Source organism: Lepisma saccharinum, chromosome 5 (assembly GCF_977018435.1).
Source record: "Lepisma saccharinum chromosome 5, izLepSacc3.1, whole genome shotgun sequence".
Taxonomy (NCBI): domain Eukaryota; kingdom Metazoa; phylum Arthropoda; class Insecta; order Zygentoma; family Lepismatidae; genus Lepisma; species Lepisma saccharinum.
The window spans coordinates 8,257,628-8,279,771 of record NC_139233.1 but is presented as its reverse complement, the minus strand read 5'-3'; the positions used below and the strand labels follow the sequence as shown (position 1 = coordinate 8,279,771).

The 22,144-nt window shown below is 39.2% G+C and overlaps 1 protein-coding gene across 18 annotated transcripts in view; it reads left to right on the top strand.

Moving 5' to 3' along the window:
- Positions 1 to 18,426: 18,426 nt before the first annotated feature.
- LOC145987642 (uncharacterized) overlaps positions 18,427 to 22,144 on the top strand; it is a 46,781-nt gene continuing 43,063 nt past the window's right edge. For 11 of the 18 annotated variants that reach the window (XM_083122123.1, XM_083122126.1, XM_083122120.1 and 8 more), the window contains exons 1-2: positions 18,430 to 18,889; positions 19,333 to 19,560. In XM_083122123.1, coding sequence (XP_082978249.1) covers positions 19,363 to 19,560 — 198 coding nt within the window. In that variant the 5' untranslated portion in view covers positions 18,430 to 18,889; positions 19,333 to 19,362. Of the gene's footprint in view, positions 18,890 to 19,332; positions 19,561 to 22,144 lie in introns of all 18 variants that reach the window. The other 7 variants (XM_083122125.1, XM_083122116.1, XM_083122112.1 and 4 more) reach the window with 5 other exon arrangements.

Sequence of the window (22,144 nt, the reverse complement as noted above, 5' to 3'; positions counted from 1 at the left end):
TATTATGGCATATTTTTGTACAGTTTAAGTTTAAAAATAAAAGTAATAAGTAAATGAGAAAGTAATTAATTTATAGCACTGTAATGAAGTTAGTAAATTACATTGTTTAATACATTTTTCAGAACTGTCCTGTATCTCAAGATTTCCTCTCTAACGTTAGTGTTGATTGTGAATATTACACATCTACAGCAGTGGCGAAGTGTGACATTTTTACGTAGTCATTGCAAGATTTGCCAAACATCAGGGTTGATCTTTCAACGGAAAAGGGGGCACAATATTTAGTAGTCATTCCGGAAGTCCTCATTTTGAAATCTTTTCCTGCCTTTTCTTTCTTCTTTTTTTTTTCAAAGAATATTGCACCTAAGCAGAATTATGATCCTCACCACCCCTCCTTGAGCATGCCACTGGACACTCTGAAGATCCAGACAAACCCTGCCGTGTTGTAAACATGGGGATCGGTGCTGAAAAAAGGGCCTGTTATGACCCAGACCTTCAAGGGGGGGGAGTACAGGTCCTTGGACCTGTCTGCCTGTTCGGGAGCATCCGGCTGTTCTTGACACCTGCAGAGACCAGAGATTCGCACCATTCTGCAATGAGCTGGGCCGACGAACACCATTGCCTTCAATAGGAAACTTGGCAGGAGGGTTCGGCGCAAGGGGTAGTACTGGGGCCTCATTTCGATGCGCTAAGATTAGCAAATCTCTTGCCTATTTCGAGCGGTTTCATGCTGTCACTTTGCTTATTTCACACAAATATGCGAGTATTCTGACTTATTATTTTTACTGCTTCTCTAAAATATATAAAATGCAATTTTTATTATTTTGCTTGGTCATCACTGCATCTCCCGATGACCGGATGCCTTGCCTCTGATCTACGGTAAGGTAAAGTTCTCTGTGCATATTTCACTGTGCCATGAAGTCATATTTAGGAGATAGGGCCCCACACATTCTCAATCTCTGGGTAAGAAAGTAAATCTTTCATTAAACATTTTACAATTCAGTTAAAGTTCTATGTTCCACAAATTAAATTTAAATTTTGTAGCTTTGTATAAGTACAAAGTGATCAATCTAATGAATGTCTAAAGGTAGGTACAATTAAAAGTAGGTCTGAGCCTATGGAAACAGTTTTACATTGCATTCAATGATTGTTCAATTCCTTGATGAGATCCCCAAAATTTCAGTGCTGGCTCAGCTTTGTGTGGACAATGGATAATATTCAGTGAACAACTTTTTCCACAATTCATTGCGTGAAATCACGCTCGGTTCCCATATTTTGGGCAAATAGATCAGATCCTGTGTTGAAAACATGTCAGGTAAGCATTGTTGTTATGATCTTTGCCGAAGTGCTTCAAGGTATGATTATTGTTATCTTATGATGAATGTGTATTTATGAAATATCACAAATTCCTTGCTGTAAGAAGGCATCTCATACACTTTCCTTAACACGTAAGAAGCTGTTTGCACGGCTTCATTCACTCCGTGATGACGTCAAATTGAACATCATCGGTTGGAGAGATACGTGCAAACAATTGTAGCAAACTTGAAGGAGAGGAGATAGTTAATAAGGAAATCGGTAGAAAGTTAGGCTGTTGTTTCTTGTCAGTGAATTTTTGACTTATCACATGATACACGCAGGGGAAGAGGTGCCTGTAACAAGAAAATCAATTAGGCCTATGGTGGAAATTTTCTTTTCACAGCTCAATTCAAAACTTACTATGATTGTAGATGGAACTGTTTCTTTTCTTTCATTAATTCTATTCAAATGCTGCTGGGTTTTCATAAGGAATGAATGAATGAACTATTCAATAACATATTTCAGAGTGCGAAGTTCTCTGTCACATGTATCGCAAACTCCTGACAATGACCCTGATTTAGTGCACATTCATTTGAAAGGTAAAAATTTGTCAAAGTACATGTACTTCTCTGGGATTTCTATTTATGCAAAGTTTTTGTCAGTAGTATAATAATAATCTCCACCCTCATAAATCTGTAATACTGGAGCATACTGTAATACTGCATAATACACTCTATGACTGAAATCCTCTCATTTAAAGAAAAATGTAGCATGTCACCTTTTCAGAGGTACAGCCGGGAGCCGACGAGAAGATCGCTGAATGAAGGGAGACGGGGCACAGAGGGAAAGGGAGGGTCAGGTTCATTTGCAGAATTTGGGGGTGGTTGGGGGTGGTCGGGGAGAAGGAAGTCTTGTTTTCTTATTGGCGGGTCATTGTCAAGCTGACGACAAGAGTTCTGGCGGAAGATCACCTCCCCCACATGAAAGAGTGGAGTCGCCTGGCAGTACGTCACACCTCTTCTGCCTGCACTCTTCTCGTCGGCTGCCAGCTGTAGGAGTTTCTATGGAGACACACCTCACATGGCACCTTTGTTTCCAAATGCCTGAGGGGGAGCAGCCAGCTTGGTGGTTTATATCTCCTTTCCTGAGATTTTTTTTTTATCAAAGACAAACTGGTTCGGTCCTTCCAAAGCTGCCATCTCCCAGTGGGGGTAGCATACAACCAAACCAAAAAAAATGTATGTAGGGGTGGGCCCAGGGGGTCCGGAACCTCCTGAAAGATTTGGGAAGTACTAAAATTGAATTATTATTATTATTATTCTTTTAGCATTTGTTGTATAATCGAAGATTATTTATTTCTGCTGAACTTGTTAGAAGGCAAGGATTAAATTGTTTGATATAATATTGTTTTGTTATTTTGCTTTGCTTTTCTGACAGTTTGGCTAAAAGTAAGGATGAGGATTAATAATATGGTATGATGAAACTGATGAAGGGACACACAGAACTCGCACACACTAAGTTTGGGATTCAAACACAAGAAGCAATAGAACGGCTTTGAATGACAATACCACAGATTATTTATGCATACTACTAATAACATGCAATATACATTAATCAGGAACCTTACTTTTCATCAACTCGATCCAGGCACGTATCTAGAATGACATTTGGGAAGAGAGTCTGGGGTCGAACAAGTCCCACATATAATAAGTAAAATTAACAAGAATAATGTTTATAATCAATGTATGAATGAGGCTGAATAATAATAATATTTAAATAGATAAATTAATAATTGTTATTATTATTGCATGAGCAGATAAAGAAAAGCATGTATTCTCTATCTGGCTGATGTGTGATGCTGATCAGTTTTGTATAAAAATGGTTGTCCAGGGACGGCGCCAGAAATTTTCGACCTGGTGGGCAGAAACTCCATAGTGATAGATTAGGGTGGGCAGTATAAATGTAAGACCATGTATGTGTACGTAAGACGTATGTATCTTCCCTCTCTCTTACACTTCTGATTTTCCTCTTACTTCTTTTCCCTTTCCTTTTTTTCCTCTTTATTCTTTTCTAATCTATTCTCGCATCTTGTTCCATTTCCTTTCGTTTTGTCTCTGATGGACACAATTATTTCAAAGAAGTGTTTACACATGCGCAGCCATACCCCAGCCATACATTCTAATCACATTCTTTCATGCTTGTTAATACAGTGAAATAAATGTGAATTAGGTTTAAGCTTGTGTTACAAATACAAGGCACGTACTTGATTTTATGTATTCACCGTCAATGACAGAAAGTGCGATGAAGTTTCTCGTAATTTAAATGCATGTTCCTCAGCATAGTATTTTCATCGTATAAGTTTTTGACTGAAAGAGTTTTCTTACTCCTTGGGGGTTACTTTTCTTAGCTTACAAGGTTTGTACAACTGACAAATCTATCTGAATGTTTGTAGTAGCAGCGATTGGGTGCCAACATTTGAGGGGCAAGGACAATAGGTATACGCAGGGGTGCCCATCCCTTCCCAAGGCCAATGGTGCATCTCCACAAAAATCACGTCCATGTCATCCGCCCCCCCCCCCCCAAATCATATCATTTGCGCTATGAAACTATATCGTAATCCCTACACCGAAAGTAACTTTTCCTTAGCTTTTTGTTACAAATGATGCATCTGCTTTAAAATAAGCAGTATACCAACACTAAGCACTATATTTTAAGAAGTGATGTTACTCATGAATATGGAGAATATCGCTCATGTCTTGTAATGCAGCTATAGCATAAAAATTCACATCCACCTCAGTAAAGCGCCAAACACGCATTGTTGTAACAAACACATTATTGCGAGCGAAGCAAGCAATAACATTTTTACATCCATTTCTTTGCAGGCTTTCAAGAATATTAATTTAACGGGGTGTCAATACTTTCTTAGGATCCCGGGATATTTAGTCTTTTTTAACTTCTTTTTTTGGCACGTTCGGGGTCGAAAATGTGTGGATACCATATCGCTAAATACAGTCTCCAAAATTTAATGTTCAAACTCTCTCTTCACTACAGAAATCCCTTGACAATCTAAGATTTAACACTTTATCAAGAGCTTCCTATCTCCTCCTTTAAATTTAATACTCAATCCTACCACGAAAATGTCCATGCCAATTTTAGACTTACTGTTGATATTGAAGACTGGATATTGCCTCCTCCAAAAAATTAATTCTCAGTCTCCACACCAGAATTTCTGCAACATTCTAAGACAATATTGTCTTATTTACTATTTAGTAATACACAAGAATTGGATACCTTAATGCTCAATGCCCCTCTAACTAAAATACCCGCCATAATCTAAGACTTTCAGTTGAATACGGTCCCCGCCAACGTTTAATTCAGAATTCCCCCAAGAACCCACGTGTCAATTAAGGCCTAATATATAAGAGTTGGATATTTATCCCCCCCTCGCACCTTCAATAATGACCTTAAACGCTTTCTTTTCTTCACCTAATGGATTAAATATGGTGAATTTAAGGTGTAAAATTTTTACCTGTATTTTGGAAAAATTTATAAATGTTCAATTTTACGTTATTTGAAGGGAAAAAATCCTCCAAAGTATCTCGATGGCGCAGCCTGCACCATAATCCCCCCTGTGGGCACCGCTGAATATACGTTTTCTTGGTAGAAAAGGCTTAGCATAAAGAGGCCATAGTGCGGGGGCAAAAAGTGGCAAAGTGTGGCTGAGGAACTGAATCCCCTACTTCCCGCTCCTCCTAATCGCCGCCACTGAATGTTTGGATTAAAATTAACGTCTTATTAGGATAGGAATGATTTAGAACACACACGGAAAAAAAAATATTTGTTCATTGTCCATTAAGTATCCCTAGGCTAATGAAAGGCTATTTTGACAAAATATCACTCGTCATAAGTAATAAACAAGTAAGATTGAGAAATCTGTTCAGAATTTAAGAGATTATTAGCTAAGTTGCTCTTCGTTTTCTGAAGAACTGTCATATTACTAATGCGGGAGAAGCAATACATACACGTATGGTTACATGAACATATTTTTTGAGGTAACAAAATGATTTAGGACACAAGGAATTCATCGAAGTTGATCATCTTACCAGTAATACTTCATCTATTTTTCATTGGGTTGTATGGGGTGACCATTTCGAATACACTAGAACATGGGCGTCCGCAGGATTTTTTCCAGGGAGGGGCAAGGAAGGTATTTTTTTCCAGGGGGGGGCCAACATGGCATATTTTCACCAATAATATTGTTCATCCTTCAAAAAACATTGCTTAAATTTGAATTTATTATGTTCGTGCAATAATTAACACACATTATTGTGGCTGAAATTAAATTATATGTGTGAAATATGTAATTTTTGGTTGACTTTCGTTTTCCAGGGGGGGGGGCCACGGCCCCCCCTTGCCCCCCCTTCCGGACGCCCATGCACTAGAATGTCAACCTATACCCTGTGCAGCATACCCTGGAAACTTTATTCTTTCAGGGCAACGAGTCCCTGGCGTCTGGAACCACTGTCAAAGTAATAATTTATGAGGGTTTGTATTTTGAGTGTCAGCGTGTTTGTTTTCGCCCCTTCGTTACTTTCATCTAATCACCATTGAACCTTATAACGTCGTCATTATTAAAATTAGCAGAAAAATGACTTACAATAAAACAAATCAACCAGAACTTACTCTTCCAAAAATGGAGTTTCATTAGTTTATACCTCTTAAAAAGTTGAAGTGGTAATTTAATCGCACAGCGTTTCATTAGTGGATCAAGGCAGCTAATTCCGTGAACAATGACGTTGTTTTTCGAAAGTCTCAAATATGTATTTATCTCAGGCAATCACCCTCTTAAAATAGGCGCATCTTCTGTGGTGATAAAATACCACGTTTTGTGCGAGTTCTTTCTGTATATTTTTCCCCCAATGGCATAACGCTGTCGCATTATAATGAACAGGTCCTGTGTTCGACTCTCCCTCCTCTGGTGGAAGCACAATGCACACGGGGTCGGACTACACGTTAAACTGTAGGTTTAGTCCCGATTAGCCTATCTGAGCATAAAAGTGGGCTTAGAAACAAACTAACAAAATCGTCTTCTATATACTTCGTGACATAACTTTTTTTCTTTACTTCAGCTGCATCTACAGATTCTGTTGACATTTTCGACTGATTCATGTGACAAAATTTATGTGTGGAACGAGGATTTCTAAATTGGATAAGCCACTCATTAGCAATTGAATAATTCTGTAGCTTTTTCCATATATAACTGATTTATTAAAATTTATTCTCTTCGGTATTGTAGTGATTGTCGTGATTCCTTCTTATTAGTAGAACGAATATAAAGTTGATATTTCGTATACCATATTGATACTTGAAGATGACAGGTATATAAATGTAATGTAATGTAATGAAAAAAAAGGGACACTTCTGGAATTTCAATGCAGAGCTAATTAAAATTATATTATACTCTATAGCAGGCATGTCCAACTTCAATCAAGCAGTGATCTACTTTTTATTGTCACAACAGGCAGTGAGCTACTATTAATCGTTAATCTTTGCAAAAATCTGTACCTACTAAGCCATTATACATTATAGAAGTTGAATTCAAATAACGTATATTCGTATAATTACAATAGATAACTGCGATCGACCAACAAACGCACCGCGATCGACGCGTTGGACATGCCTGCTCTATAGCATACTTAAACCCGAAGGTTTATGGCTGCAGCAACACAAGCCTTCCATCTGTCCCTATCCTGGGCAAGATCAATCTAATCTTTCCCATCCTTACCGATTTATTTTAGGTCCATCTCAACGTTATCCCTCCATCCACGTCTTAGCCTTCCTACTGGTCCCTTACCATCAGGTTTCCCAGCAAGAATCCTGTAAACTATTCTTTCCTCTGCCATTCGTGTCACATGACCTGGCCATCTAACTAAGTCTTCTTGATTGATTAAATTATTCTAATATTAATTAAAAAGTCGAAATAATTTATTGTGTTGCTGGTGGAAGTAACGCTAAGATGATGTTTAGATTTGTTTATTTGGAGATTATTTTAACCATAGCCAGGCCGGAATATATATACGTAGTGGAGGCCCGGAGCTGCAGTCGTCAAGTTTAACCTAAATTCTCATCCATAGGCGCCGACTCCATGGGGCTTGGTGGTGCTCGAGCCCCCCAATGTTAACAATGTGGGGGCAGAGCCCCCCAATAATTTTGCTTAAGAGGATCTAATTTATTATTTTGCTTCTCTTGTAAAGTTTACTCTGAATTGTGCCACATACATGATCTTAACTTTAACATTTGAAATGTTCTAGACCAGTGGTTTCCAACTTCAAAAGGTCCGAGGGCCAAAATTATATCCAGCAGTTGATTGGCGGGACGCATTTTTTTGGGGGGGGATTAAAAATTACAAAAATTGTAAGTACTGAACTGAGAATGTAGTACTTACTTTCGCATGACCTAAATTTCTAAAATGAGGCATTAAAAACAATGGAATCACAAATCAAAATTGTATAATTACAATGAAAAACACACCATACAAATAAGAATCCTTCATACGTAGTAAGTGTTCAATGTGAAAATTGAGGCCGATCTGCTTCTTTTATTAAAGTTGGAATGTCCACTTCAATTTCTGTATTTGGAATTCTCAGAAGGTGAAGAAGCAGTGAAGAATCTGCCAGTCGGCTTCTGTAGCGGTTCTTGATTAACTTCATTGAAGAAAAAACACTTTCACACGTGTATGTGCTGCAGAACATCCATCCAGGTTGACGTAATATATACCGACTTTTGCAAAGCGTTCGACCTGGTTAACCACGATATTCTATTAAGTAAATTAGCATGCTTCAATATTTCTGAACCACTGCGTCAACTGTTTGCTTCCTATTTGCAGAACCGTAAGCAGTACGTAACGTATAAAGGCCACACATCCGACGAGATAAGAGTCACCTCAGGAGTACCTCAGGGGTCTAACCTTGGGCCACTTCTTTTCACATTACTTATTAACGATTTGCCGGATTCATTTGAAAACTCACACAAATTGCTGTTTGCAGATGACCTGAAATTTTACAGGAAAATAAGCAAACAAGATGACAGTGTGCAACTTCAAAATGATGTTACAAAGTTAGAAACGTGGACAAAAATCAATGATTTAACACTAAATATCAGTAAATGTCATTATGTAATATATACTCGAAAGAAAAACCCAGTTGAATTTCAGTATCAAATATACAACAATACTCTAGCAAGAAATTTTACAGTCAAGGATTTAGGGGTTATATTTGATTCAAATCTTACTTTTAATAAACATGTAGAACAAATAATTAGTGGAGCGTTCAAGAACCTTGGGTTTATTCTTAGAATGGGGAGGGATTTCAAGAGTATAGAGACACTAAAAGTTTTGTATTATTCATATGTAAGACCCAAACTCGAATATGCATCTGTTATATGGAATACAGACACAGCAAAGTACAGTGTAGCAATTGAAAGAATTAAATCGAGATTTCTTAGATTTTTAAAATACAAATTTCAGAGAGTTTACCCCACATTTGAACACTACGACAACCTAATATATGAATGTCGGTTTACAAAGCTGTGTCACAGAAGAAGGTTGCATGAAATAGTATTCTTGTGGAAATTGTTAAATCACGAAATAGATGCTGAACATCTACTCTGCCAGATTAATTTTCGAATCCCGTCGTCGAAAACTAGACTAAAGAATGAAGTTTTTCTTATAAAGAAGGCTAGATCCGAAATTAAAAAGAAATCTCCATTGTGGAGAATGTGCACCAGTTACAATAACTTGCTAATCAAGAATAACACCATTGACATCTTTTCTATGAACCTAAGGGACTTCAGTAAAGCCAGTATTAACACAATGGCCTAAGCTTAAACACATAAGTTCGTATTTAAATTGTGTGATAAAGTGTATATATATAAAAATATTTTTAATATTTATATATATATATATATATATATATATATATATATATATAATTTCCATCTCTATATTACAGAAATATATGTAATTGTAATGACTATGTATCCTTCATATGGGCTCTGTAATTAGGTATGTACCTGTTGAGTTCAATAAATAAATAAATAAATAAATAAATAAATAAATGTCATTCTTTGTCCAAAACTATGAAGGTTTGGAAAGCATTCGTTTGAAAGGTATTTGGAAAACTCTGGCCCCTTTTCTTGGCTAGTTTGAAGGAACACATCGCTTTGCAAATCACACAATTCAAGTTGGAGAGAAGCTTCTTGTTCTTCGATGTTATCGCCAAGAGGATTGCTTAATAGCTGGATACTGCTTTTAGTTCTTCAAAATATTTAATCTGTAGTCAAACTAATCCATTATTTCTTTAATATTTTGCACTGAATTAAAAAATGTCCAGTGTTTCTTCATCATCTGCTAGCCGCCGACAGCTTTGAAAATGGACCAGATTATTCCTCTCCAAAGTAACGTTGAAAATCTTCAGTTTATTACGAAACCCATCTATGTTTCCCATTAAATCTGACACCAGCTGGTTTATTTCCTGCAGTTTCAAGTTCAGTTCGTTCAGATGACCTGTGATATCTGTTATAAACGCCAGTTGTTTAAGGAAGTCCATATTCTGAAACTGTTCCTTCAGTAAGAATATAACTTATTTTAATAAAAATACATAAAATTAATGTATTTTGCAAACTGGCTTCGCGGGCCGCAAGAAAAGGCATCGCGGGCCGCATGCGGCCCGCGGGCCGCCAGTTGGAAACCCCTGTTCTAGACCATCAACTTTGGGGGGCTACGACCGGAGACAGCAAAACACATGACTTATTACTACATACTAAGAATATAATTATAATATAATAATCAGAGACATAATAAATTTAGCCAACGACTTCTTCAAGACTGTTTGGGAATCCCCTAAAAGAATGCAAATATTTAGGAATATTATTGATGTGAATGAGAAGGCTGGCCATACTGGACTGCGACCACTTTGCCCTCGTCGGTGGACGTTGAGAGCCTCCAGTATGCAACAGATCTTAAGGAACTATAAAAACCTTCTCAATTTTTTTGAGAAATTTTCTGAAGAAGATTCTACTGACGCAGCATCAAAATGTGCTGGATACCTGGAGACAATGCTTCACTTCAAGACATTTTCTTTCTCTCCCTCTACTGCCATGTGATGGGTCCAATAGAAGAGGTAAACTGTAAGATTCAGTTTCCACGCATTGATGCTACAGAAGTGGGATGAAAACTAAAATATTTGACTGACATCTTTCAAGAAAAGCGAATGGGTTTTGAGCAGTTCTGGCAGAAGTCAAAATGCACAGAGGTCAAACCCAGCCTCATTGATGAGCCAGAATTGCCCCGGCAACGTCACGTCCCTAAGAGACTTGAAAAACGTAATGCTGCCAAACCTCACAAGTTCTACACTCCAAAATAGTATTATAAATCAATATACACTGACGTGTGTAACACAGCAAAATCATGTGTTAAACAAGGACATGAATCTACAGGCCTACAAAAAGTAACATCCGTAGAGAAAGAATGTATCTCAGCTGTGAACAGTTGCACAACAAACGTTCAGCAAACGCGAGAATTCTTTCGCCAAGATTTGGATGCCGATAGGCTCTCCTTACACATGTCCATGCTTGGTGATATCACCAAACAAAAGAAAGTGATTCTAATTACCATACGTGACATAAGGAAGTTTCTTTTGGAAGACAGTACCCTCCAGGAGTTTCTGCCTGAAGTTGCCAAATTCATGATGGTCCTCCGCACTGTGCCAGTGACGACAGCCACAGCCGAAAGGTCATTCAGTGCTATTCGCCGACTGAAGACATATTTGAGATCTACAATGGGACAGAAGAGACTAAGCAGCTTAGCGGTACTCCACATACATCAAACTGTGCTTGATAATTTGGACCTGAGACCGCTAGTTAATGAGTTCATAAAAAAATAACCCAGTGCGTAGAGCAACTTTTGCTTTATTTTCAAATCATGTTCATATGTTTTTGTTGTGTATGTCACTTTATATCTTAGTGTACATGCTATATGTTTTTTATTATTGCAAAATTAAATTTAAAAAGTTAAATATTGTACCAAGAACAAAAAAGTAAAACTTATTTTCCTGCTATTTGTGTTAGCATTTATGTAAATAATTAAATAAAACTGTTAAATATTGTAAATATTCGTTATTTTATGGGTACGTCAACACTCAGGTTATTTGCAACCCATCACATGTCTGTTGCGGACATTAAGACACATCCATGTCCTCGCCGGGACGCGAACCCGAGACCTCTGGATCAAAACGAGTTGAGTCGACCATCCAACACGTTCGGCTACCGAGTCCGGCATAAAACTGTTAGGTTGGCCTCTTAATGTAAATACATACTTTTCAATAAAAATGTTAATTGTTATATAAAAAAAAACAAATGAGCAGACACAAAAGACATAAAGCGACTTTGAAACATTTTCTAAACGTTTTTCATGTTACATTTCATTTGCATGAGGAATATAATTGCTGCTTAAAAACTGCTATACGAAGACGTAATTTTTATTTTGAAAAAAGTGAGGGAGCGAGTCATTAATTTATTTCAGTGATCAGAGCCCCCCCAATAATTTTGACAAGTCGGCGCCCCTGTTCTCATCTAATCTTGATCATACCCTGCATAATTTTTGAGCTCCTACTAGCTGCTTTTAATCATGGAAATATTCATTTGATCACAGTTTTTGTTTCAACAATGACAAAAGTGCCTTTTTTATGGGTTGATAATATGTGAACATTTCCAGCATAGATAATATTCACAAGTAAAATATTCATGTTATGAACACCAGGTTACACTTAAATATTTAATCATTCATATATCCCCGAGTATATGTACTTATTGAATTTGATTGGGTGGGCAATCGGGTGGGCACAGGAATTTTTGGGTGGGCGCTTGCCCACCCGTGCCCACCCCTGTCGCCGTCCCTGTGGTTGTCCTACCAAAGAAATTAAGAATTTTTCTTATTTAACTTTGTATTTGTTTATTTTTTGGTTTAGTTTATCTAACATTATTTTTTTGCTGTTCTAGAAATACTCCAGATCTTTACCTTTTTGGCATTAATTTGCTTGCCATGACACCGGACAGTTGTTTTTACACAAATTCTGACGATCTTAACTATTTGTAAGCTACATAATGAAGACGTGCTGTTGTATGTTCATGGGACCTAAAACTTGGGATGGCAAAATCTAACTTGGGGCGACATTATCAAAAAAAATCTTATAAAAATGGGGCGGCATAGTCAAACTACAAATTTTGGGTGCAATTTACTCCCCTTTCTCCCGCTAATTTACGCCTGTAGGCCCTGTAGCCATTTATTAATTTAAAAATTTATTGTTTCCGAGACACTTGGTTAGGACCCCCTCCGATATGAATTTTTAGATACGTGCCTCCCCCGCACCCAAATCAGGTGATTGTTTTGCATTTCCGCTTCCGGGAGCAAGATCATTTCGAACTTCCTCCCCGCTGTTTGGAATCACGATCGGGATTATTTATACAAATTGTTGGCAACACTACTAACGTGAGATCGAAGATTGGCACTGGCAATACTGACTGCCAAATGAGCTTCGTGAAAATAATATTGACACCGGAGAGAGAGAAAATTGATTAGGAGTTCAACTGGAACCTTGACAGGATCAAGACGTACGTACGCAGATCCTCGTGCAGTGGTTACACGTTCAACTAGTTCTCGCGATTTTGCTACCAAGTGATAGTGTAGTGAACAGGTATTGTATAGGAACACATACCGCGTGGTTTAATAGAACAGTGATACGCATACCTTCAACCGGGTAGCCGACCCGAACGGCCATGGACGGGAACGAATCCCCGGACACCGACATGGACCATATAGATCAACCCTCATCGCCACCCAAGACTAACCACATAACACCCTCTCAGATAAGTGCGGACAAAAACACCCAAAAACGTCACCGGGATGAAATGGAGGAATCGATCCAGCCCGACAAAGTTCCCCGCGGAGACACTATTTCCGAAATTCAACCCACTCTTCCCGAATACTGGTACGACAAAGACATGCCGGGACCATATGTCGTCCTTCTGGACGGCATTGAGAAAAACGCGAAAAGACTTGCCGCAGGTAGCGTCGGAAACATTCTCAGGAAAAAAAATGTGACCGTGAACTTGGTAGAACAATGTGGTATCAATCGGGTCCGGGTAACATTCAAAACAGCAAGGGCTGCTAATAATTTCATGCTGCAGACTGCTTTGCATCGGGAAATGCTGGTTCAATCGCGGGTGCCACTTTCATTAGTTCAAAGGGAGGGTCTGGTATTTGGTATTGAACATGATACCTCCGAACAAGATGTATTGGAAGGTATAGAAAGCCCCATCAGGGTTCTTACAGTCAAACGCTTGCCGAAAAAGATCTGGCGAGAAGATGGGACTTTCGACCTCGTTCCAACAAAACTTTTCTGTGTTACCTTCCGCGGGAACCAAATACCTGATAAAATCATCATTAATAGCCAAATACACGAAGTAACACCTCGAACAAGAGCAGTTTTGCAATGTTCCCAATGTTGGCGTTATTCGCACCACCACAAACAGTGCCGTTCGAAACCCGTGTGTGCCAATTGTGCCAAAGATAAACATGAAGACCAGTGCGACAGTTCACCCTTGTGTATTAACTGCAAAGAACCCCATTCTTCTTTATCAAAAAATTGCCCCCGACGTAGACTTGAATCAGCCATACAAAACAAAATGGCTGAAGAAAACATTTCATACCACGAGGCAAAAAACAAACTACAAGGGATTTTTATTCCCAGCCCCACCAGGGAGGAAGTTCTCCGCCCAAGATTCACGGGTGCTAATTTCCCCCCATTACGTCTTCCAAGGTCGGAACGTTCGGTGGACAACACTAGACTTGACTTGCCCCATTCTACACAAACGGTCAATAACTATCAGATATTGAATCATACGCAATCGGTGCTCACAAGGGAAGAACCAGTATTAGAAAATACTTCCCCTCCTGATGCCATTAAACCGTCAAGGCGACCCAAAACATCCAAAACAAAAAGAAAAGACGACCATCAACCCCGCAAAACGTACAATAGCAAGAACTGGTATGATGATGATGAAGGGTTAATCATGACCTCCAGTCCCACCTCCGACACAGAAAGTAATTATTCCAAACCGATAGGACAAAATGCCCGGCCCGCTGCTTTGACAAGTAAGAGGGAGATAGATAGAGTGAATCCTGTTCGGCCACCAACAAATGTGTTCTCGAATAACTCAACCCCAGAGCATATACCAATAGAGCACAACCTTATCTACAACTCGATTCTAGACATGATTCCCAATTTATGGGACGCGGTGCGGGAAACAGAAAACAAAAATCGTCGCATTCAACTCATCAAACAAATCCAATCTTTAACATCTAATCTCCTGGCTATCATAGAATCCACACATTGACAGAGCAAGGTTTCCGATGGATACCGGAAATGGAAACAATAGTACAATGGAATGTTAATAGCTTCTCCGCGAGAAAACTTGAATTACTAGACTTAATTGCCGAATATCAACCCCAAATTCTCTGTTTACAGGAAGTTAAAGGTACCAAACGCGAAAAATATCGTCTTGCGCATTATAATCTATACGGTACACCAACAACTAATAGGGGAACGGTAATATTCGTACACGAAAAAATTCAACATACAGAAGTCCGGATTCCGCATGACATAAGATTAAAACAAGATTTCCAAGCAGAAATAGTAGCTATCCGCGTTTCTATCTTCCTACGAACATTCACAGTCATATCGATATACATCCCTTCCCATACTAACTCCCAACGCATACGAGCACGAGACCTTCAAGAAATGATACAACACGTTCCCGGACCTATTGCCCTTTTAGGTGACTTTAATGGACACCACTCAACGTGGGGGGACAAACATAACGACAGACTAGGTAACGCAATAGACACATGGATCACTGAGAATAACCTCATTCTCTGTAACGATGGCACCCCAACCCATTACCCTCTGAACGGAAATAACCCATCCTGCATCGACCTGACGATAACGTCTCCGGAAATTTTCCCTCAGTTCGCGTGGTATAAAGACGCAGACTTACGGGGAAGCGATCACACACCCATTCTCTTGATCAGACGTCGTCACAATCTCCGACCCCCAGGCTTAGCGAACAGCCAGACACCCCCAGTACGGCGATGGAATAAAGCCTCCATTAACTGGGATGCGTTCAAAGCCACGTTCTCACGGATTTACATGCCAATTTTATCATTCCGAAATATCAACCTAGTTTACTCCAATCTCATCGAAATGATTACGGTCGCTATGGACCACAGTGCTACTCGTACCCGCTTTAGTATCCCGGCCAGATATCCATCCATAAGTTGGTGGACGAGAGATTGCGAAACCATTAAAATCAGAAAACGACAACAACTCCGAAAATATGAACGACGCCACCTCCGAGAAAATTTGATTGAACTAAAACGCCTACAAGCGAAAGCGAAAAAAACTTACCTCCAGGCGAAGAGAGCAGCATGGCAAAACTTTTGCAATACATTAGATCGCAGCGATAGCATAAGCTCCATTTGGCACAAATTTAACTCCATTCGCAAACCCACCCAAAGTAAGGTGAAAACGCTAGACCGAACCTGGGAAAACGACTTCATATCTTTATTAACACCCCCCTCGGTTAGCTCAGGTTATAAACACGACGAAAGATTAAACGCAACATTCACAGATGACTTTCCCGCGGTGACCGCATTAGAACTCACAAATACCTTGGACTCCCTCAAAAATACCGCACCAGGATATGACGGCATTACATATGACGTACTTCGCCACTTGCCGGACGAAGGTATCCACCTCATTGTACAAATTTACAATGAAATATATCGCACCGGTATTATCCCCATAACCTGGAACAATCATGTCGTAATTCCTATCCTCAAACCATCCAAACCTCGCAACAACGCACAATCGTATCGACCCATAGTATTAATTCCGGTACTCACCAAACTTTTTGAAAAAACATTACAACGTCGAATAAACTGGACCCTGGAAAAGCAACAATTTTTCCCCCCAACACAAATGGGATTCAGGCTCAATCACGGCAGCCAAGATGCCGTATCCACTCTCACAGTAGCAATACAAAATAGTCAGATAACTAAGGACTATTGTTTTAGCCTGTTTACAGACATTGAGAAAGCCTATGATTCGGTTTACGTCCCAATACTATGCAATGTATTAGACAAATTATCAATACACCCTTCCGTTGCTAATATTATCTGGAATTTATATAATGAACGAAATCTTGTCTTTTGGTTCGATGATCGAGTGGACGGGGCCAGAAAAGTACGAACCGGAATACCACAGGGGTCCCCCCTCAGCCCCCTACTATTCAATATATATACCCACCACATCCACCAATTAGATCTCGCTGACTTTAAAGTATTACAATACGCCGACGATTTATGTTGTTATAAACAAACTTCTGATGCCACTCAAGGCATACTTGCTCTAAAAAGGGCTATTACAGTACTTCGGGATAACCTCTGGAGTATAGGACTAACCTTCTCACCCTCCAAATCAAAAATCCTAATTTTCAATCACCGACAACCTTTAACTTATCCAAACAATATACCAAGTATCCAAAATATACCTCTGGTAGACTCCTATAAATATCTCGGAGTTTTTTTTGACAGAAAACTAACGTGGAGACCCCACATTGAATACCTCAAAGTAAAAGGAAAAAAAATTATTAACATATTACGAAGCATATCCACCACTAAGTGGGGGAGTCATCCATACATTATGCTCTTATTTTATAAAAATTGCTTTCGATCATTATACGATTACGCAGCCCCAGTATACGGTGGGGCAAACACAAAAACCCTAAACTCGTTAGATATCTTACAACGACAGGCTATACGAACGTGCCTCGGCCTAATGCCTTCCAGCCCAAACGTGAGTGTCTATCTCGAGAGTAATGAACAATCACTTACTCACAGACGAAAAAAACTCACGGTACAATTTTTACTCAAAACATGGGCTATACACCCCCACCCTTTCAATAGAGAATTTGCCATCCAAAGACAATGGGAGATAATAAAGCGTATAGATCACTCAACCCCCCGATATTATTTCCTATACTGCTATTTCATAGACACAGAGGCCTATCAGCTGTCATTTACCCACGACCACCCACTCATATATCAATTAAATATCCCCATAGAGCCAAATCTAGATATTCATTACGCCGACCGTGGTGAACATGGAAAATATCAAGAACGATGGCCGGAGTCGACATTAATATACACGGATGGATCAAAAGATGATACCGCAGTAGGTTCTGCATTTTATATCCCGTCCCAGAACATAATTAGACAATTTAAATTACCTCCCGACGCGTCAATTTTTTCGGCGGAATGCTATGCAATATATAGAGCATTACTTCACATCCTCGCGTCGGGCCTGCCACAATGTCTTATACTGACCGACGCCTTGAGCGTGCTCCAAACGTTGTCAAGAGCAGGCACTGCAGCCTATAAACTTACGATTTTCCCATATCTTATTCAAAGTGCAGCGATACGGCTCCGAAAACGGGGACAAGAAGTGACCTTTACCTACATCAAGGCACATTCCAATCAAAACAAATCTCACGACTTCGTAGACATCTACGCAAAGCAAGCTCGGACACTCGAACACGTAACCCCCTTACGCTTGCCTTACACAGACTTGCTCCCTCGCGTAAAAATGAAAATCCAACACGAATGGGATGAATGGTGTGCACACGAATTACAAAACACAACCACCTATAAGTGGAACACGCACATCGGCACAAAACAACCTTGGTATCAATCCTTGAAAATGCCTCGGGCCGTGATTGTGTTCACCTTGAGAATGCGCACGGGTCACGTTCTGGTGAATCAACATTTGGCAAGGATAAATGCGGTACCTATAACTTCCTGTCAATGCGGAGAACCCAGCCAAACAATAACTCATCTGTTTTTCCAATGCCCCTTACGACAAGCCCATCGGGAACAGTTGTATCAAACCCTACTTCGACTAGCTGTTCCATTTCCGGCGTCAATCCCAACCCTGATAAGTCTGCCTCGAGCTCCCATCATGTGGACGCTATATAGCTTCGCACGAAAACACAACATCTCAATGTAAACAAAAACAATAAGGAAGATCACAGTGTAACATACCTAACAGGATACCCTCCCATAGTGAAAATCAAGAGTGAAAGTGAAAGTGTATTGTGCAGGTGCCATAAGGAACAACGACAGGAGACAAGAAGAAGTCGGATCAAATCAAGCGGGCCCGATGGCTAGAAACCGCAAAGGATAGGCGGTGTGAGCCACGATAAAGCAAGCAAGCAAGCAAGCAAGAAAATTGATTAGAAATTACATTGTTTCGTGCTTTTATGTTCTGTATTAATTAACGTATCTAGAATCTTCGAATTTGTTTTGTGCATCGCTACTTTTAATTTCGACGTGAAGAATGTACTTGATCTCTGCGATTTAAGAACTCTTGTTACGGTCGACAAAGGTGAATGATTTCTCATTTGAAGTTAACCTGAGGTAAAGGCAAGTATTAATTTTCATTAGCAGATTATGATTATATCTGAATACCTATATGCAGATACATTTCCACCCGTATTGTGTCAGCTTAAGGTGTTTTAAATAGAAAGTACGATGTAAATTTGTGTCATGTTTTTTATGAATGAATTGAATCTCGGCATATTTGTAATATTTAGTTTTTAATGTTACCTTAGCATAATAAAGGGTAGAGGGGCGTGGACACAGATTTCGTTTGTTGAAGTTGTGGAAGAATAAGGGGAAATAATTCGGTATTTTGATATTTGTGTTCTTTATAGTAATTTGTTATTTCTTTAAAGTTTTAATTGTTATGTAAATGTTTGTGTTTGAAATGACTTATTAAACAGCTCATAACTGTTATCCAATTTTGAGAAAGACAAGTTCTTCAGTGTTTCCGTTATAAATTTGCCTTTTTGTATTTGTACTTTCAGAAGTTGAAATTGCATTACTAAAGTTAAGCGATGTCCTTTGGAGGAGAAGATGGGGAACAGTTTTCTCTTCAGTGGAATAATTTCCACAGCAACATTACTGCAGCTTTCCATGAGTTGTTAGAGAAGGAAGATCTTGTCGACGTGACCCTTGCATGTGATGGGCAGTTTTTGCAGGCACACAAGATAGTGCTCTCAGTATGCAGCCCATATTTTATGTCACTTTTCAAGGTAAGATTACTATTAATGACTTTCATAGAAATGTTGGTAACACTTTACTATACCGGAGACGGATTTCTTCAAATTTACAGGAGAAAGTACTTACGCAAATCATTTTCTATAGCATTGTTGATGTTCGGGAATGTAGTTTTGATCCATTTTAATGCGAATGCATGTGGTTTTCTATGAAAATCTATTTCCGACGCGCTATTGCTGCTGCCGCCATTTGCTGTCTGCACGAGAGTACAATACGCTCTCGTATTGTCCGTATATGCTAAATTGAACGAAAGGAGTGCTAATGGAACCTAACCTAACAGGCCTAACCTAACCTAGTAGGCATACGTTGTCCCCGTGATGGTTCGTGGGGCTATCGTGAATTTTTGGGCTAACGTCAATGTTTTTTGGGGCTACCCGTGGATGGTTTGTTGGAAATAAGGAACAACAGTAAGTACTCGTTAATGTAAGAAATATACATTATTTTCGTTAGAAATTCATTATTTCATCTAAAGAAATGTTCCGCAATGCAGAATAGTACGTTAGCAATTGAAAAAAATTGTGAAATAAATCATTGATAGGTGTCTCCGGTATAGTAAAGTAGTACCGAAATGTTTTCACAGCCAAAGTAATATTCTTCAGTACTGTGTTTTGTAAAGTCACCCTACAGCCTTGGCATCTCTTAGCCCAAATCAGTTGTATAATTTCATTATCATCTTTGGTATTCTTGACCCTCTGTACCTCTTTGAGAAAGTGAAATATCTTGCATGATTTGTGAAGATTATATTGTTTATGAATGTTCTTCGTTGTTTTAGCTCACAAAGATGTGTTATTGTGAAATAATGTACATCTGTTACATTCCGTAAATCAGAGCAGCCTGAAGACATCACACAAATGAGTATAGTACCTGACATGACATTTCACAACAACAGGTATAATTTTACATTGTTAGGTTTGCAGTTGATAGCAATTTCCAACATATTCTTTCACTATTTTAGTGTGTATACAAACTGATTTTTCTTATGCAAGCCATAATTTAGGATCAAATATCAGCGTTATTTGTGTTTTCCGCTTGCTGGAACCATTTTTATATTACGTAAATCCTCAACATCTGTCGATTAAGAAAATAAAAGCTCAACATAATTCTCGAGGGAGTACAGTGGGTTAACCCATCCGCATACCATTTAAATGCCAAATTTTTTGATATGAAATACCATTTAAATTTGTCCATTTCCAGTCGGTAACACGTCTGACTACCATGCTAAAGGTACTGGCTTCGATCCCCGGCCGGTTCAAATTCGGCAACTTTTCTAACGTTGGAAGCGGCCCCGGCGCCATCCAGCGTCGAACAACATGGGTACCTGGGGGAAACCCTGGGGGGTAAAGCCAGTCAGGGGCATGGTGCTGATCACATAACCCCTCCTCACGACCGGATCAAGAAAGTGTGGGGCGTTACCCCCACACCCCCTATACACCTTCATGGCGTGGTGCTAAGCACAGGGGTACACTTAACCTTTTTTTACCCGTGATTGTTGCACAGCAAGACAAGATGTCAAATATTGTAAAAACTATCCAAGCAATTTATGTGAAAATTTTATATATTGAAGTGAAACTACAGTAATAAGTATGAACGGTAAAAGTTTACTATCCTTCGGACACCTATAACTTCTTAGTTTCGTCAATTTTTGACATTCGTACTTACCTATCTGCTTCACGGAACATTCCTTAAGGTGTATTAACGTTTTTTCATCAAAGTAATTGCAATTTTTCACATTACAAGTAGAGACGCAATATGGCATGTACACCTTTCCACATAATCGCACGTCGTGCTTGTGTTTGGTCGATTTTCATTCGTTATGCAGTGTTTCAACCTTCAAAACCCAAGAAATACCCGTGAACAAAGCTCATCTGATCCATTTTTTTTTATAATAATAATAACTTTTTCTCATTGTTTTACGAATAAAATTGTAATGTTTCGTGGCACTATCCGTGAATGGTTTTTGGGGCTATCTGTCCCAGAATTGGTGGGAAATTTAAACTAAAAAATTATTTTCATTTGAAATTTTTGAGTCCAAATTTCCCATGGATTCCAGCTCCGCCCCTGGGGTAATTGACCTACCGCCCCCAACCGCTGATGCTGCCCCACCTCAGTTTCGGCTCCCCGGCTGTTAAAGGCATGTTAGAAATTGGCCGGAGTCACCTGCCCCCAAATGAGCCCCAAACTTTTAAATTCGAAGAAATCCGTTTCCAGGATACAGAAAACTTACCTGAATTTCACCACGCATCCACGACACGTCATATTAGGCATATACCCACTGCCCATTCCTTCTAATGAGTAGCTTATATTCACTGCCACATTTTTGACATTCCTTTTATTTCTTCACGATCCCATGTTCAATCAAATTAAAAGAATCAAATGGATCTTCCACACCCGGTACGAATTTCACCATGCATCCACGACACGTCATGTTTCTAAGTTTCGTTGCAAACACAGACAGTTCGAAACACTGGATACCCAATGAACATGAACAAAACACAATCACTCGTGATGATGTACGAAGGTGTACGCGTGAAAGGCTATTGTCCATCGGAGAATTAATTT